This window comes from Spinacia oleracea, chromosome 3 (assembly GCF_020520425.1).
Source record: "Spinacia oleracea cultivar Varoflay chromosome 3, BTI_SOV_V1, whole genome shotgun sequence".
Classification (NCBI taxonomy): domain Eukaryota; kingdom Viridiplantae; phylum Streptophyta; class Magnoliopsida; order Caryophyllales; family Amaranthaceae; genus Spinacia; species Spinacia oleracea.
Window position 1 is genome coordinate 159,009,968 of NC_079489.1, and position 19,779 is coordinate 159,029,746.

General features: G+C 35.4%; 1 protein-coding gene across 1 annotated transcript; it reads right to left on the reverse strand.

Annotated features, from left to right (window-relative positions):
• Window positions 1–4,688: 4,688 nt before the first annotated feature.
• Window positions 4,689–19,318, reverse strand: LOC110797805 (putative pentatricopeptide repeat-containing protein At1g13630). Its single transcript, XM_022002925.2, has 6 exons — window positions 15,555–19,318; window positions 11,569–13,643; window positions 10,259–10,573; window positions 7,155–7,282; window positions 6,415–6,508; window positions 4,689–5,703 (listed from the first exon to the last, which is right to left on the reverse strand). The coding sequence occupies exons 1-2, from the start codon at window positions 15,988–15,990 to the stop codon at window positions 11,650–11,652; spliced, it is 2,430 nt and encodes an 809-aa protein (XP_021858617.2). The 5' UTR covers window positions 15,991–19,318; the 3' UTR covers window positions 4,689–5,703; window positions 6,415–6,508; window positions 7,155–7,282; window positions 10,259–10,573; window positions 11,569–11,649.
• Between the last annotated feature and the right edge of the window lie 461 nt (window positions 19,319–19,779).

The window sequence follows — 19,779 nt, forward strand, 5'->3', positions numbered from 1 at the left end:
TCAACCACTTTATTATGGTGAAGAATATATAATACGTAACTAATAGTAGTATTGAATATTACAAGAAGAAATTTATAGAGGTCCTAAAATTGTTAAAACCTAGGCTAATTTTTTAAAAATATTGTTTGATTCAATGTAGCAAATTACTTGTATTTTTTCTAGGAGTCAAACTAATTGTTGCCAAGATCCAATGCTTCTTTTCTGTACATACTCCAATTAAGTTGATGCAAATAATAATGGTGAGGGGATTTGAACATGTGACCTATCCGTAATACATAAAAATTTCGGTCTTAACTATTAGGTCAACTCGTGGTTTCCTAACGAAGTTAATTTTTTTTTCAAAATTGTTTTTTAATTACTAAATGAGTTTTGACCGAGCTTGCACCTCTGGTTGTACATTAGTTGAACAAGTTACTACAGAGTACTTATAATAGAGGGAGGACGAGTAACATGAAGTTGTTCGATCGAGTTGGCTCGTTTTCCTAACGAACTTAAATATTTTATTCAATTTATTTTATTAACTTTTCAAATGAGTTTTGACCGAGCTTGCAACCTTAATTTACACTAGTTGCAAGTTGCAACTATTTACTTACTAATAATCGAGGGAGGACGAGTAATAACATGAAGCCGTTCGATCGAGCTGGCTCGTTTTCCCTAGCTAGCTTAAGTTTTTTATTCAATTTTTTATATTATTATCTTAGCAAACGAGTTTTGACCGATCTTGCATACAGTCCTAGATTTACACTAGTTGTAACAGTTTTACTAGCTACTAATCAGTGCCGGGGCTATAATAATGGGGCCCTGTGCAATTTCTCAAAATGGGTCCTCAATTCATTACTTTAATAAATAAAAAATCCAATTTTTATCAAACGAAACACCATCCCTTATCTAAATTTGTCGAAATAATAAACATAACCAAATTTTTGTTAATGAAATCACTTAAAAAAATTGGGAGAAGAATGAATCAAATTTAATTGAAGAATTTGGTTTGGGGAACAATGAACGACAACTGAAGGAAATTGGAGCATCGTAATATCCGGAAATGCGAAAAACCATAAGTGAATGAAATTTCCGAAAAAATAAAAAAACAAAAATAGGAAAGTACAGCTGTAACAGTCAAGCAAAACAAATTTCATTGTAAGGAGAATCAAACCAATGATCTTTTCTTTTATAGCCCAGTGCCTTAACCAATGCTCCAACTTAGTTTTTATGTTTAATAAGGAGACTATTTACACTATATACAAAATTAAAATTTGGGGTCTTGTTCCGTCGCTCACCCCGCACCGCCTCAAAACCGACCCTGCTACTAATAATAGAGGGAGGACGAATAACATATAATAACATGTGTCGGAAATGGGAAGTCGATCTGTCATTCTATGCCCCCACTTCAAGTGCACCGGCTTCCTCCGTTGGAGTCCTTTTGCTCCGTTATATGTACATAGAATCCATCAAACTCGTGATTTTCTTTGATCTATATATTGGTAATTACAACATTCACACATGCTTTTAACCAAGCTTCATGCATAAAGTGCCAAATATATTATTATCAATACTTTATTCTTTAATCACAAAAATTTTTGTTAAAATTAGTTTCTCATTAAATAACCTTGGATATAAAGTGCGTTAAAATCAATTTCTTAACATTTATACTTACGTTCATGAATAAATTGGGCACAAAAAATTAGTTTTAATGCAAATGTCATTATTTTTAATTGTTGACCTAGTAGTAATTTGTTCAACGAATGTTAACTAGAGGTCCGAACTCGGACAAAACTCGTTTGCTAAGTACGTTAATAAGCAATCTCGAATAAGAGAATTAAAGTTCGTTAGAGAAACGAGTCAAATTTGAACAACCTCATGTTTAGCTCGTTAATGTTCTAAATTGTTTTAGAAAAATAAATAATCTTATTACTATATATTACTATATACTAAAAGAGACACCAGGAATGACACATGTCAATTCATGATGAGATTTTTTCCCACCAAAAATCACTTTCCCAAAAAATGTATCTGTTTTATTTTATTTTTATTCTCTAACTTTTATATAAACTATTTATGTATAGAAACAAAATTTAGTTTATAAATTATGGCAATAATAGATACGATGTAATAATAATTATTCTAAATTTGTAATATTTTAGTCAAAACGCTATATTAATAATGAAAAATATATCACTCTATATTTTGGTCAAATTACCCTATTAGCATTTTAAATATACATATTAGATGAATAAATTTAAACGAGTATGTTAAAAATGTTATAACTATGCAGTAATTTGGAAGATATTCAGTTAAATATTTTGTGAAAAAAATAATCAAAATTCATGCGTACACGGGATCTAATCTAGTCAATATAAAAAGACAAGAAAATAAAACATTAATTAACTAAAAATAGATAAAGTACAACAATAGTACTACCATTAGTTTACTTTAGAGTAGTTAATTAACTACTAGGAGTAACTAGGTGGTAAATTGATTAGTGTGAAGAAGATTACATAACGTAAAACGAAAGGCATTGGTGCTTTGCGCTTGTCTGCCGCCATGCACTTCACGAGAACTTGGGTTTGCCGATTTTATTCGACACCGCCCAGCATAATCATGAGCGTTTTAGTTCATACATGTATTTTACTGATTCTTTATACTTACGATGTTATAGCGGATGCAAAGAAAGAAAGAATAAATAATGTAATGAAGACCGCAGAAAATTTAACGTGATTCACTAACAACGTGTTATCTACGTCCACAGGCAGAGGGGAGAAAAGTTTTATTGATCTTGATGATTACAGATTACAGAATACAACTAGGCTATGACCGATTCAAGGCATTATCTAACATACAAATGGTGTGTTTGGCTATGCGAAGTTTGGAGAAAATAGTGTTTTTTGATATGAATTAGAGTTTGACCATTTTAAAACGTTAATGAGAGGTTTGTAAAAGAGTTTTGGCATGAAAAACCTATTTTCAAAACGCTCAATATAAGAGCTTTTTCATATTAGAGGTTTGAGGAAGTGGTTGTAAAGTGACAATGTTGTCCTATTAATGTTTAAAATTAAAACCCTTACCAACTTACATCATATTATGTCAATATTCTTAATGATCATTTTGCACATTAAAAAACTAACAATTAATGTAACAAACGCTTTACACAAACAGTTAATTCAACCAGTTAGTCAAACAAACTAATATAACAACTAACAACTAACAGATTATCCGAAAAACCTAACAACTAACCGCTAGTTAAATCAGCTTACAACTAATTGTCTAATAGGGTCATACCTTTTTGACACACATTCAAGAAAGTGATTATAGAAGATAAGCGGATAAAGTACTTACAAATAAAATAAAACCTTAACATCCTAGCCCTTCCCTCCTATCCATGGTAAAATAGTTTTAGTTAGTTTGTCCATTTACTTTCTCTAATTTTTTCTTATTACGTGTCAAAAATGGGTGTTGTAGTTATAAAGAAATAGGTAAAGTACTTTCTCCGTCTCTTAATACTCGACCTATTTTGATCGAACTTGTTTGCCAATGTATAACTTTGACCACTAATTTCTTTAACTAAATATTATAAAAACTTATAAAAATAATAATATTTTGAAAATATATGTTAAGATAAAGCCAACAATATATTATATACTAATATTTGTTTTCATATATATACTAGAAATAAAATAGGATTAAAGTGAATTATGTGAATAGTGCAAAAAGTCAAAACAGATCGAGTATTAAGGGTCAGGAAGTATTATTTCTTCATTGGTTAAAAAAAATGGAGAGATGATTTTTTTTTAAAAGACGTGATTTGTCCCCCTAAAAATTAAATAAAAAAGCAGATGAGCGTAACATCTTTGCGTGAGATATGTCAACATGTCAAAATATTGTCTTCATTGTGTACGGCTTGCCCTCCCGTGGTTTGTCCATTGTTTGCAACCAAACAAATAATTAGTCTACTTATTTACATTGTTAGGTGAGATTTTGTTAGGTTATTCTCAAAATATTATATTAACTTTTTATAATTTTTTATTTATTTATAACTTAATATATTAATGGTATTTTTATAGTTAAAGCTTCGTGTTTTCAAGCATGAAAGTCAAACTGCATAGATTAAAAAGTCAGTGGCACAAAGGCAATGATTATCATTTACGATATTGTATGATTCCTATGTTAAGATTTTCGATAAGACGATCTTACTAAAAAGTTGACACTAAATATTAAATTACTTTTAAATTTATTGGTTGATTTTAATTTATTTTAACTTGTATCAAACATTAGTTATGAAATGGCCATTTTATAAATTATAAACGGGGAAAAAGCTATGACAGGTAAATATGTGATACACAGACCCTCATTTTTTACCGCTACCTCATATAGTATAAATAAAAAAAAGCGTCGGATATGAACTCGACAACTAATGAAACCAAGTGTAAAAGGGAGATGTTAATAAAATTAGTCAACCTGCAGCATCGGGTAGACATTGTTTGGAAACAGTGTTGAAACTGTGGACTTTTAACTTTTTAATCAACTTTAATTACACAAAATGGTACGCTAATGTCACAACATATACGGACTACAAGTCCAAGAATACAGTGTTTCAAGGTTGAAACAACTTTGAGATGAAAGTAACCAAAAATGGAGGAAATAAAGTCAAATTATTAGGACTTTGTATTAGCCTATTTGGGACAAGTATGGTATATAAAACAAACAATGCTATATAAATAAGAATAATGGTTTAAAAAATTTAAACAATTATATACCGTACCCATGTTATGTGATGTGAAAGTACCAGCGTACCACTGTGATGTGTTTATCAACACATCACAGCTTGCCGCCTCTCCAACCTCATTTGGGACTGTGTAGTTGACCTTTGTGGTGCCTAATTGGTAGTATTAAACTATCAATTAACCAATTTGGAGTGCTAACTGGCTTGATATGATACATGCCCTGATTGTAGAGTGTTATATGTCTGTTTTGGAAGTCAAAAAGCTGCTTACAGAACCTCAAAATTAGGGTATGTATGGCTTCAGCTTTGGAGCGAAGGAAGACTCAGTTCATATGGGTGGTCAAGTCCAGGTCCAGTCAACAGGTCCCAGATGGGTTTGACAAGCGGGCCTCTGATCGGCGCATGGTGCAAAGAGGTTGGGTCCCACAAGTGAGAGACACTGCACCACAAAGCAGTAGGTGGGTTCGTGAGTCACTGTGCGGGTGGAACTCATTGTTGCAGAGTGTAATGTAATGGCTGGGGGTGGTGTAAAGATGGATGTGGTCCAGGCCAGGCCCACCCAAGCCCATTCTGCAACATGCCGGGTCGAATAGTTCAAATTGTGGCCAGGCCACTGACCGGGATTTTTGTGTCGGGCCGGGCCTTTAGGGTGGTGCTGTTGGCTTGGCCAATGGAGGCTGATCAGTTTGTCAAATGCCAAACTTTTAGCAGAGTATACAGAGCTGGCACTGAAACTTTGTGAAGGAGAACACATGGTGCCTGACTCGAATGCATTGGGTCGAATCAACAAGTCACGTGGTCGAGATATACCTCAGAAGGTGAGGGCTAGACCTGTTCAACGAGCCAGAACGGAATTAGATGGGCCAAGTTGGGCTTAACCTTGGAGGCATCGGAGGCAGTGAAAGCTGGTGGAAGTTCAGCAGCTGGCCTTGGAGGAAAAATCGACCCAACTTGGAGTATCAAAAACTTGAAAAGGAGGCAAATTTCTGCAACAATAATGTGTCACAAGTTATAAATCTCTCAAAAAATCAAGTATTAGCAGAATAATAAGGCTTTATTATTTATTTATAAGAAGAATCATAAGCATAAATATAAACAACTGCGTTAGCAGCTGGTGCAGAATTGCAGGGTTGATGTAGAATTCAAGATTAGATTAGAAGACACATCTGTTGATCTGTAAACGTATTCAAATGTGAAGTTTTCAGGCATGTTCAAAATTAAAAACAACAATACAAGCTGAGAATGACTGAATTTCCGTTATGTGAACATACCTGATGTGTATAAGACTATAAATAAAACAGTTAACATGAAAGTGAGGCACAAAGCCTTCCTATGTGCTTCTTCATTTGAAAATAAAAATCATATTCAATTGATTTATTTAATGGAGGGCGAAAAAAGTAAATAAATTACATTTTGTCCCTCCCTAAACTAGATACAAGAACATTTTTTATTTAATGGATGGAGGGTAAAGCGCACTATCAATGTATGACGACGTATAATCCTCCATCATAACTCCTAACAAAATTCACTTCAATTTAAACAGGCCATGGACTTGGATCTATTAAGGGAGCATCTTCCACCCAACTATAGTGAGCAACAGTTACAATGGTTCAACAAATTCAATTTTGAAACAATTTGTTTTCGTCGATATGATTATAGCATCAACATTTTCTATGAATCTATGATTGTATTTTTACCTGTCATCTGCAACTTCATTAAACTGTTCAGATCCTAACTTTCTTTCTCCTGGGGCAGCTTGTTCCACAGAGGGATGACTAACTTCTATAGGATCTGCAAATTAAATCATCAAGCATCAAAAAAATATATTTTTTCATCAACATCAACTTGGATTCTCATTTATTTATATTCAATTTCACAAAGAGAGGCACTTTTACTGCATTTTCCATATCTACCTCAAAGACTACTTGATTCCCATCCAGGACCTTATACAACAACTAGATTTTCGTTTTTGGAAGAAGAAAAAAGCCAGCTTTTAATAAACCAAAACAAATATTTTTGTGGCAGCTTGATCATATGACCATATCAATAAGCTAAAAGGAAATATCCTATCAAAAAGCTTGCTAAAAGTTATTTACCAAACAAGTCCCTAATCTTACCTTCTTCCTCCAACAATAAACTTTCCTTTGGGGTTGAGAATATAAACGGTGACGAGACATTTATATGATTCTGTTAGTTAGAATTTGATTAGTCTTTCCCTTCAGAAATCAACTGATATACTCTACCCAAATTCATATTATATACTTAGTATAATATACCAAAATGATGCCAGTTCTGAAATAGATATTTTAACACAATTTTTATTACACACAGCACAATTTCAAGGCATGAAGATAACGCATCCAATTTTTTAAAAGAAAAGTAGATAAAAGGGGTCAGAGACAACCACAATGACAAGAAAATATGCACACCAACTTACACATTGGTAAATAAACGATAACTGAAGACATTCACACTCAAGCTCCTTGGAGAGTAGCCACTAATATTGATGTCATTCGTGTTCAGGCTCCCTGAAGCACTACATCATTCAGCATATTACTGTGAAGCCTGTCAGGAAGTTAAAATGAATCACTCAATACAAGTGTTATGAATTAACAAAACTTAGACATCAAATATGCAGATCGTAAGGAAGAAAAGGAAGATTTTGATTAACAAAACGGAAATTACAGAAAAGTAACCGATATTCAAGCTTTCGAGAGGCTTGATTCTCTCCCAATGAACTATTAAAAGCTCAACAAAATGTTAATCAATATCAACATGATATTTTCTCACTAATACGCTCTATATATAGTGGCAAGCTCCTTAGCTTATTGCCCAAGCTACCATAACTATGATACTACCTAGAGTGCCCTCCCCTTACATCAGTTCATTACAACAAGGTCAGTCGTAGTAGTGTTGGGAGTTGGGGTCACATGAGAAGGGTAATACAAAGAAGAGAAGTGAGTCACTGAGTAGTCTTGGGATCCCATGAGAAAGACAATGTTAAGGTAAGAAGAATTTAAGCCAAAATATCTAGCATCTAATAGTCATTTTACATTCTCTTATAAAACTAAAAAAGTTACAACTAAAATCAAACAAGACATAAACCCACTCATCCGAAAAACTATCAGGACTAGTGTAGCATTCGCTGGCTCACTGCTAACAAAATATTGATGCTAACCCTGCAATCTCTTTAGTCCTTTGCGCCACTACCATCACACATCATCATATAAGAAAGTTCAAGTAAAAGTGTTTTATTTCATCAGATTTCAACAACAACCAAAGTTATCAGATTAAAGAGGTGAACAAATTAAAAAGTTAAATCTAGGAATTGAGCGCCATTCTACAAGGTCGATAGAAAGACATTTTCGGAAATGAAGAAAACTACAGTATCTGGTTGCTTTCCTCGTATCCTACTTAGTCCTTTTTTCATTCAAGCAAACTTCCTCATTTACAATACTGCCCCAAGTGAAACAGGTATAATAAGAGACATCAGAGTTCAACAGATTCAATGGTAGACAAGCCTTCTTACCCTTCTCACTTGAGCCTACATATCGGTTCTTAATTTCTTACATCACCCTTACTTAGTTATCAGATTCTACCTAAACTATATATGGAATAAATAGTAGAATTTTATCCCTTGTCACTTCGTCTACATTTTCATACAGAAATATAACCCACATTCCTATAAATTGTGTCAAACCTTGGCTAGTGAGTAGAGAGTAATAATGAGCCTTTGACCGCCAATAAGAGTCTATAGCTTAGTCCACATGAGATAATGAGTCTTTTGTTAATAATTACCAAGAGTACAAAAGATAAGTTCACCAATAAACTACAATTCACCCCCTACACTCTACAAGGTGTCCCTAGACCAAACTTCTGGGAAGGAACTAGGGCACTATAGGGAAGCTAACTCAATAGTGACAGACTATTATTATTTTTTGTAATAAAATAATTTAATATCTATCAAAACTCAAGCAATTTAGAACCTATCTCCACCTTAGGAACAAACGAATCTGCTAGGCAGGACCCTAAGTTGCCAAGGGGAGTTACAAAAAACCTAGCAGGCCTTAACAAGGCCATAACAACAACGAAAGAAAACCGCTAATTACAGTGTTGACTGTTTAAATCCAAGCACTATCCCTACTGCTGAATCAGTAATGCCAGAAATTGAAACCACTATACAGCATCTTTCCTATAGTATCTTGTGTAGGTGATCCTCTAAAATGATGTGACAAACAACATAGCCAGAGTTCTAGAATCAAGACTATCAAAGTATCAACAAACACATTTGTAAACACCCTTCAACTTCTCTACGAAGTAAGCTCGTGATATACTTTACAAATAATCAAGACAGGGAAAATTTAAGACCAACAATAGGTCAGTTAACTGCAAAACTCCATGGCATGCTATTGCAAGTGAAATCAGATAACTTCACCATATTTCACAGGCAAGTCAAAGTAATCCATATCACTCCAAAATTTTGCAAGCCATCAAACATTCGGAATAGCCCAAGAATATGCATGATATCCACATTATCTAGAGATAAATTTTTGAGATGTCATTCGGGTAAATAAAAGAACCAACAATGCTGAACTCCCGCCCCTTCCCGCCCGCCAGTAGTAACCTGGGCTGACAAAATCATATGCCATACGACGTGCTATAAACAAGTCGAAAGAGAAAACTGGACTGTTGAGAAATGTCAGTCATACATGCAAGAGACAACTCATCTATCAAGAGTAAGACATGGATAACGTGCATGTTAAAGAGCACAATAGCCTGCAGACAACTCTTTCTAAAATCTAGGATCGAAGTGCAGTTCAATGAGATCGATTGCAGAGGTAAGGTGAGGCCCAGAATCTCAGTTGGGCCTCACCTTCTGTTTTGTTCTACACAATAAACATTTAGCTCCTTTTGACATTGAGTAAGATCAAAATCTGAATATGAATATTTTACCAGATGAGTGGGAACTTCACAAAGCATACATTGTGGGCAGAAACAAAGGATGAGATAAGAGACGAATCCTTCCAAAACCAGGTAATTTCTCTTAAGAAGGTGGAAGGGAAGGGGAAGTAAATTTATTAAAAAAACTTGAAACCATTGAGGTAAAAAAAAGAGAGAGAAAGAGAGAACAGGGTTGAGGGAAGTTCAAAAATACGACTTGCTGGGTAGTGTAGGACATCACTCATATTCAAGCAACCATTATATTTATGCCAAAACCCAGGTAGCAATCTCTGGCTGACATTATGACCGTACGAGTATGCAATCTTAAGACTCAGTCCTAATAACAAGGCCTAAAAGGGCTGAAGAAGCCTGATGCAATTATTCTACATTTAGATATCATCAGAGCATCATATTTAAGTGATCACAACAGCTTCCATGGAGTTGATGACATTGACAGGATTAAAGAAATTCCAGCAAGCACCCAAAGTATAAGGATCCTAGATTGATAGTTTTGCAGCATGACTAAAAAAAAGTCAAGAAGTGACAGTCACAGTGTAGACGGCAATCCAAAATCTTAGTAGAATTTGCCTACTTTGTTACCTATATTTAGCAGAGAGCCAAGGTTCGACTTGAACACTTAAGGGCTCCAGAAATCATGGCATCAGTCTGGACATGATCGTAGTTATTGTAACCATAACCATAACCAATAACAGCCTGCTAATTATAAAACACATTCCGCATTTTCCAACATATGCAGTTATGCACTTGCTCCAGCTGCAAAGAGCTGTCGACCTCGTCCCAAAAACAACAAGAAGAATACTTTCAACGAGAAGTTCATTCATTCTTTGTGTTCTCAAAGCTGGCATATACATTCATATCTTGAACAAAATCAGTCTTGCAGGCGAAGTTATTCCCCTGTATGATGACCAGACAAAGATTTAGATTGCCTCACAAAGTTCACAAGTCACAAGATTAGGCTTAATGATTTAAATGCTGCAAAGTAACATATATAATTTTAATATGCTATAAGAGAGTAATAATGAGACTTTGACCGCCAATAAGAAGTCTATAGCTTAGTCCACATGAGATAATGAGTCTCTTGTTAGTAATCACCAAGAGTACAAAAGATAAGCTCACCAATCAACACAATTCACCCCCTACACTCTACAAGGTGTCCCTAGACCAAACTTCTAGGAACTAGGGCACTATAGGGAAGCCAAATCAATAGTGACAGATTATTATTATGTTTTTTGGTAATAAAAGAATTTTATATCTATAAAAATTTCAAGCAATTTAGCCAATCTTCACCATTGGAACAAACGAATCTGCTAAGCAGGACCCTAAGTTGCCAAGGGGAGTTACAAAAAATACCCAGCAGGCCTTGACAAGGCCATAACAAAAACGAAAGAAAACAGCTAATTACAGTGTCGAAATCCAAGCAATATCCCTACTGCAGAATCAGTAATGCCAGAAATTGAAACCACTATACAGCATCTTTCCTACAGCATCTTGTATAAAAGCATAGAAACAATTCATAAATGCCAGTTCATCATGGCTCTTAGTATATAGAACACGTGAATAGTTTTTGTCATGAATAAAAACTTTTCATAAATAAGCTGTTCATTGCCACTGAGGCAAACATATTTCTTGTCAATTTATCCAACAGAGCTATGTGGTCTGTGTATCAGCATTCAACCCATGATTAATTGAAAACATTTTCAGAGCACATTAAATTCAAAAGCAAACTTGTAAAAGATACTACACAGCCCTCTATAATAACAATAAAATAAAATTAGAGAAAGAAAAATCAGACAATCATGCCAGCGATTTCCATTAAGCAAATTGTAAAATATGTGTACCAAACCTAGAAATAAAAACAGGAACACTAAATCCAAGTTCTAAATGCATACCTGACATGACACTCATTGCAAACACCATCTCAATGTTCTCAGAGAAAGGAGCAAACAAAACATCGCTTCTTATGGAACAAATTAAAGAAAGGTCTGAACCAGCATCTCAAAAAGAACCTTATCAGGTGAAATTCCTTCATATAACATAATGCATAGAAAAAGTTTTGCTTCGGTTATGAAACCCCTTTTGCACAATCTATTTATGATAGCACTAAAATCTTTGATGGAGACTTGATAACCCTTATGCAGCATGCAATGAAAAATTATAATTGCTGCAGATGTATCTCCCTTGACACAATGTGCTTTTATCAACGTCATGTAAGCAACCTTTGACAAACTAATCTGCTGATGTTGAAGAAAACGCATTAGATTGTCTGCAACCTTCAAATCACTGTATAAACAGAGGCCATTCAGGAGAATATTATAAGTGACCGAACTAGGTTGAATATTTTCCTTTATCATCTCATCATGTAGCCATAATGCTCCTTTCAAGTTCTTCGCTCTACAAAGACATTGGATAATGGTATTGTAAGTTACTTGATCTGGTTTTAGATCCTTGCTGTACATATTTGCAAGTACTTGAAAAGATTCTTGCCATCTCCTTTCGTTGCAGAGACCTTTGATTAGGACAGTGTAAGTGATATGTGTTGGGTCCACATTTTCTGCCATCATCTCCTGGAACAACTCAAGCATGGCAGTAGTATTTTCATCTTTACAGTACCCATCCATAAGGGTGGTGTAAGTTACAGCATTCGGTACAAGTCCGTGGACCTTAATTGTCTCAAACCACTTTCTAGCTACCCCTAGTTTTCCGCTTCTACAAAAACCATGAATCAAAGAGTTAAATGTGATTATTGTTGGCTTAATACCTTTTTCCAATAGTTGCATGTATAACTGTACAGCAGCTCCATTATTACCAAACTTCACACATCCATCAATCATTATATTATACAGAACAACATTGAAAGCTAAATAACATTCCGACAGGGCATCAAAGTACATTCTTGCCTCATGCAGCATCCCCTCGTTACATAGCTTCGAGAGAATTGCTCCATGACAGACCAAACTCGGGAAGATTCTTCTTGAGTGCATCTCACTGCAGAGTTGTATAGCTCTATCCACTTCTCCTATCTTACAAAGACATTGTATAATAACAGAGTAAAAAACTGAATCTGGTTTTAGTCCTAGGTCTTCCATCTCATCAACGACATCAAGCAATTTGATTACCTTGTCGAAATGCCCCATCTTACACAGACCGTCAAGCACAACAGTGTAAGGAATAATACTTGGTGGAATGCCCTGAAGAGTCATCTTATGTAGCAGATTAAGTGCTTCACCCAAGTTGCCACCCTGGCAATATCCACATGCCAATACCTTATAAGTAGCATTATCGGGCTTCAAACCCTTGATCATCATTTTCTGAATGATCTTCTCAACCTCGCCTACCAAGCCAAGACGGTTAAACCCTTGGATAAGAGTATTATAAGTCACAATATCAGGATCAACACCATTCTTCTCCATGTCATCTGCAAAATTCAAAGCTTCTTCTATAGCTCCCGCCATACATAATCCACTAATAAGAATATTATAGCTGTATATATCAGGGAGAATGCCAGACTTTAGCATCATACTAAAGAAAGACTTTGCAACGTCAACAAGGCCCACTCTGCAAAAACTTGACATAAGGGTGTTGAGTGAAACAATAGAAACCCCAGTCTCCTTTCCTTCAGTCTCCCGCCAAAATCTTACTGCTTCGTGAAGCATTGACTGCCTGCAAAGTCCATCTATAAAAATGGGATTTGTATATCTGCTATGTGAAATATCTCTGGATTTAATTTCATCGTATATATTCCATATAATATCAGTGTGTTTCAGGTTTTGCAACATACTATTATAGGTGTATATTGACGGTTGCAAATTCAGGATCTTCATCTTTGCTAAAATAACAAGTGCATCATGTACCATCTCCAATCTTGAATAACAAAAGGCCACCATATCCCAGACAAGAAAAGTCGAATTCCAGTCTCTGAAGCTGTTATCAAGTAGATCACATAGAAAAGGTGCAGAGCCTGATCCTAATCACACCACAAATTACCCGTAAACAGCACATGAGATTCATAAGACAATTGTCTAAGAAGATACTAACAAAAAGAAGTACCATAAGCTGATGGATCAGTTGTAAAGATAATAAAAACCTAATATTGATGTTGCTGATGGCTTAGTTTTAAAAAGCGCGAAGCGCACTGAAGCGCCAAAGGGCCCTGGAGCTTAAGCGCAAAGCGCAAAGCGAAAGCGCACGCTTTTCGTAGGCGAAGCGCACCCAGAAAGAAATAATAAAATTTCAAAAGTTCAGAACATATGGAGAAAATATGGAAAGAAAAGATGAAAAAAAAATAGAGAAATCAAAACGATGGAAGAAAAATTCAGAATCCGACGGGAGAAATCTTGCGAGAAGGCTAGAGAAATCCGGCTAATTGAGAAAATTGCACTAGGATTTTCAAAAACTTCCCAAATATTCACTTTTTTAAAAAAAGAAATCACGTGATACTTTAAAAAAAGAAGATTAGAGTCACGTGGCTTTATTTTTTATAAAAAAGAAGGGTCTGAAGTGCCTAGACTACAAGAAGCGCAAAAGCGCTAGGAAGCGCAGAAGCACCGAAGCGCTAGGAAGCGCACGCTTCTTGTATGTCGCTGGGCTTCAGCTGGTAGAAGCGTTTTGGTGTGAGCTTCTGAGCTTCCGAGCTTTAAGCGCAAAAAAGCGCGCTTTTTAAAACTAAGGCTGATGGAAGGTCTGGGATGTTTAGTGTAAGCAGCCTTATCTCTAAGAATATAACAAATGGGATCCAGACATCCAGTAGAGAGATTGTTTCCTCAAGACTCGTAAAAAACATTTTTGAAAGGAAAGTAATTATTAAAATAGATGTAAAGGTAGAAGTAAGCAAAATCATTGGGAAATATTAAAAGTACAGCCCAACGGAACCCTCCTCTGTAGGAAGAATAATGCGACTCCTTTATACGGTTATATAACTTGGCTTGGAAGAGGGATAAATTGCAGTTCAAGTGAATTAATTATTACTACAAGGGTAGAAATGCCTCACAGGTTCCCGTTAAGTCAAATTCCAAAGAAAGACTATTGGAAGGGAGGTGGAGTCTGAAAAGACTTTCTGAAAAACAGTTCCAAATGTCATAAAGATATTTGATGCGTGAATTCTTTTAATGTAAATACTATAAGTGTATCTATTCATTTTCTGAGAAGACATTGCGTGTGGCTACGAGGAGGGTGTGCAGAAAGACGGACTCTATAATTCCCATGTTTCACTGTGATGTATTTTTTGTGTGAAGGTCAATCCAATGGAGTGGAGACCAACTGATCTTCGCTTGTAAATTTTCACCAAGAGTGAAGTTTACAGCTTATTTATAGATTCTGATTCAAATATCTCATCGACAGTGGCAGGATGAATTGACTAGCTCATGCAAATTGCAACTCATGACTGATATAGAGAACTACCATGGCAGTGACTCTTTATTGAATATGGTGAGAACGGGAGTTATTGAACGCTAGACTCTTCAATTAGAGCTTTGGTCAAACAGATAATTAACAATGTTTCACTCGCATTATGTACCTTGATGGTTTTCTTTTTTCCAATTATTACCTTGACCACAGAGCTGCTTACAGAAAAATATGATGCAGATTCATCTAAAGCTGAATTTGCAGTTTTAGGATAGAGGTTTTGAATCGTTCAAAGACAGCAAACTATGTTTATATAGATATTGATAGAAATGCAGTTAGCTATAAATACAGAATTGAAAATCTTTCATGTTTCATATGCTGTCAAGGTACAAGAAATTGTCCAAACAAACGAGTTATTCAAATATTTAATAGCTAATAGCTGCAAAGTTCTCAACTATTTCTGCAAAAAGATATTCATTCATCAAACAAACAAGCTAAACAATCCAAAAATAACGAATTACTCTAAAATGCTGACCTTCCTGAGCTACAATCTCCTTGATAACATCCTGCAAATCCCAAACCCGCCGCATCTCAGCAAGAATATGAGCCACAACAAACACACATTTTGTCGAAGGTTGAAATCCATAATCACTCTTCAAAAGGGAATAAAATCCTACAGCTGATTCCGGGCTTTCAACACTCAATTTATCAATAATCTGATCAACAGTGTCTGAATCCAACTTAGAAGCAAAAGTGCCGTGAAAATAACCGCCAGTGACGAATTGATTGAGACCGAATTTTCTTAATTTGTGAAGAATATCGCGGATTGTATCACTGGGGTTTGAGATTGGGGTTTCGGTGGTGACAGGGGGAGTGTCGTCGGAAATTAAGGCGGCGGAAGTGGAAGTGAAGGGTTTAGAGAGGAGGAGAGGAAGGCGGCGGAGTCTACATGGGCGGAGACGATAAAGCATGGGAATTGGTAAGCTCCAGGGTTTTTTCTATGGTGTAGAGAAGCAATCATTGGTTTTGAAGGTTTTGGGCGGTGGTGGTGAAAAATGCTGGCGACGGAGAGAGAGAAAGAGGAGGAGAAGGGGTTTTGGGCGGTGGTTGGGGCGTCAAATGATGGCGGAGGAGAAGGGGTTTGGGGGTTTAGGGTTTAAGGAAGCTTGTTGAACTCGCGGCAATTTTTCAAAGGGTTTCATTACCGAGGATCATACGTGGAGAAAAAGAAACTACCAAAAGGGGACAAAATTACGAAAATACCAAAGCAAAATCGGACATACGAAATTGTATACTTCGTGTGTCAAAGGCAAATTTGTAAATATTTGTTACAAAATTACAGTATTTGTGTTACTAAACATTTGTGTTAGAAAATACTTCCTCATTTCTTTAACTTGCAAAAAACCTTTATGACACGATATTTAGAAAGTGATTAGAGGAGGTAACATTGAACTCAGCAACGTAATCTCGTGTTGGGACAATACAGAAAAAAGACTTGACCGATTACATATCTAACTGTTGGGATATCAATCCAAGTCCCACATTGAAAGCGTAGGTAAAAGGTGTCTAGCATATAAGTGTTTACTTTATCCAAATAGTATGAGGCCTTTTGGGGAGTAGCCCAAAACAATGCGAGTTAGACCCAACGTGTACCATATCATACTAATGTGAAGTCGTAGTGGCGTGTGACTCGACAAGGTGGGTGATCGGGGGCCAACACTAACAAACACATAGTAAAAAAACCTCAACTATCAACTACTAATATGCCACACAACAAAATTTACATCGAAAAACTTAACTAAGGAGTATTCCTTATCAACTAGTCCATACATCAGTCGAAATGGTACGACTTATTCAAAACACCTCATACTTTGTTCTTTAAATATCACACCAATTATAGTACCGAAAAATATTGTTAAATTCGTATCAATAATCAGGTAAACCTCAATATGAAAAACTTTTGATTTTTAACACAATCAAAAGTGTCAAACTTGGGACTTTGGAAGTACTCATTGCAATTAGACAAGACCATGGTCCAGTAAGTGGACACCTTACACTAACAGGCTAAATAGCCCATCATTTTATCTTGAATCCCAATATTTCAATAAAGTGCATTCTCCCGGGCCCACCGGGCTCGGGCCTACTCCAAGCAGCAAGCCTGCAACTTGCAAATACAATTAAAAAAAACACACAAACTAGTACTGTAAAAAGATTAGGGTGCCACGTTGATGGGCCATATTACCAATATTCTTCTTGTTTTCTTTTAACTACTTGCTTCTTTGATGATGATTGAATATCGATTATGAGGTAGATGGGAATTTAGATCTTCACCAAAAATGCATGTTTATCCGTTTTAGGTTTAACACAAATTGTATGATACACTACTCTTTCTCTATAATAATACTTCATTGTTTAGTGTTGAATCTTGGATGTGTGTCACTTTACATTTTACGCATTATTGCGTGAAATCTGCGCATGAAATCTGCCTTAAACAGTCATTATTATAACTATAAATCATTACTCGTGATTTACAGCAAACCATTTCATATTTCGTATGAGATTTCTATTATTAAATATAGATGATCTAGAAACTATAATTAGCAAAAACTTCGTTTCTTTTACCTCTTTTACTTATCAAGACATTGTTATTGCGCCAAATTGACTATTATTCTTTGCTTTAACGATTGGAGTTTTTCATCTTATAAAATTAAAAGTCCGGAGCCTAATGTCATCCGACTCATCCTTTATAGTCTTTAAGATGATACAGAGTACACGCTAGGTCATTTCTTTATCGTATTTACTTTTCGAGAATAATTTAAAGTTACAACTTACAAGTTAGTGTTTGATTTACTCAAAAGCTCCTAATTTGGACCCATGGAAATTAAATTCTTCAAACGTGGTCTATAATAGTATATCTCAGTTCCTTAAAAGTTAAAACAAAGTCTTAAATCTTAATCATGTCATTTGACCATAATGGTTGATAAGAAGGGACAAGAAAGGATAACCCACCCATAAAATCTCTTCTTTTGTTTAGATAATAACTCCATAAAATGGGACAACAAGGTGGTAAAACGCTTTTTCTTTCTTGATAAACTGTCTGTCTCTTATTCCTCGTGTCCTTTCTCTTCCCTTGCCTAATCCAAAATCATTGAAGTACGTTATATTCACCTAATTTCTACTTATCTTATCCTAATTTATCTAAACTTAACTGAACAACTTATTAAAACTTACTCTCTCCGTCTCTTTTTGTTTTTTACGTTTTCTTTTTTGGGTGTTTCAAAATGTTCTTTACATTTCTTTTTATATTATCACATAAATGATTTAATATTTTATCAAAATTTGTGCCAATTATTATATTAACCAATTAAATCCATTGGGTCATTTAATCTCTCACATTTTTCCATAAAGACATTAACTTTTTCTCATTTCCCAATATCAGAATTTTGATAATAGTGAAAACATTATAAATAAAAGTAATTTTTCTGTTTACACGAAAAACTTAGAAGAATCTCAATGCACATTAATTAGTCGTTAAAATGCGTGCAAAATACCAACGTAAAAAACAAAAAGAGACGGAGGGAGTATTAAAACTTAACATAACTTATTAAAACTTATCACAAACTGTCTCTTATTCCGCATGTCCTTTCTCTTTCCTTGCCTAATCCAAAATCATTAGAGTACATTTTATTCACCTAATTTCTACTTATCCTAATTTATCTAAATTTAAGTGAACAACTTATTAAAACTTATCATAACTTACTTTAGATATCAACTATACTGGACAAGCCTATGTTTCCTAGACTCATTTCTCCTGAAATACGTTGAACAGAACAAATCCCGTACTTTATTATTTAGCCCACAGATCATATGGAAAAGGCAATTATGTAGCCATACATAACACTTCACTATTTTGACTGCACCAAAAGAATACTGAAAGGCCAAATTTGGATTTGCTGTTGCTTGACATAATTTTCTTGCTTATAATGTCAGCAAAAACCAACCTGATATATTAAATTATGAATATTAATTAATGTTCATCTTTTTTGGTGAAATCTAAACCCACCATGACATAATTGACATGTACTCTGTAATGAACATGGCACAGGTCATTTTCATCCTAATTATATAATTTCAATGGAAAGGAAAAGCGAATTGACAGGATAAGGAAAAAGCTAATTCATCCACATCTGCAGAAAAGCAAGTTTGTTACAATTGGAATTGAATTTTGCAATGATAGTGATCCTTAAAAATAGTGGCCTACACCCAGTTCTTCATTAAAAACCAACAGAAAGAAAGAAGATGATTTACCTCTTTCACACCAGTTCGGATGATCATTTTCCGCCCTTCAACTGCTGCGATTTCCATCCTACACCCTGATAAGCACATCTAGTTTTGACTACAGATGGCCGGGTCGGGCTTCGGGCCGAGTCCACGGGTTATGGGCCTAAATGGGCCGGATCCAAGCCAGGTCCACTCTGCATCAGGCCGGGCTGAAAAGTTCAAAACCGGGCCCATGCCCTAGCTGTCGGGCCGCCAAGCATAAACCTAATTTTAATGAGTTTAGCGTGCGTTATCGTGCCGTTTCTTGTCATGCTTTTTTCCAACAAAAATACGTCCCATGCGCGCACGACTTCATGCTCGTGTCGGGCCGGGCTTTTTTCGTGCTTGTGCCAGACCGAGCTTTTTTCGAGCAGGGTCAGGTCGGGTCGGGCCGTCCCACAGCCATCTTTAGTTCTGACCTGCAACCAGAAATGGTGTGA

What these genes read in the sequence shown, in the direction of transcription:
- LOC110797805 (XM_022002925.2), bottom strand. Translation starts at nt 15,990, where the DNA reads ATGCTTTATCGTCTCCGCCCATGTAGACTCCGCCGCCTTCCTCTCCTC. An exon ending in GGAGATTGTAGCTCAGGAAG is followed by an intron (nt 13,644 to 15,554) that starts GTCAGCATTTTA and finishes TGGTGTGATTAG; the next exon opens with GATCAGGCTCTGCACCTTTT.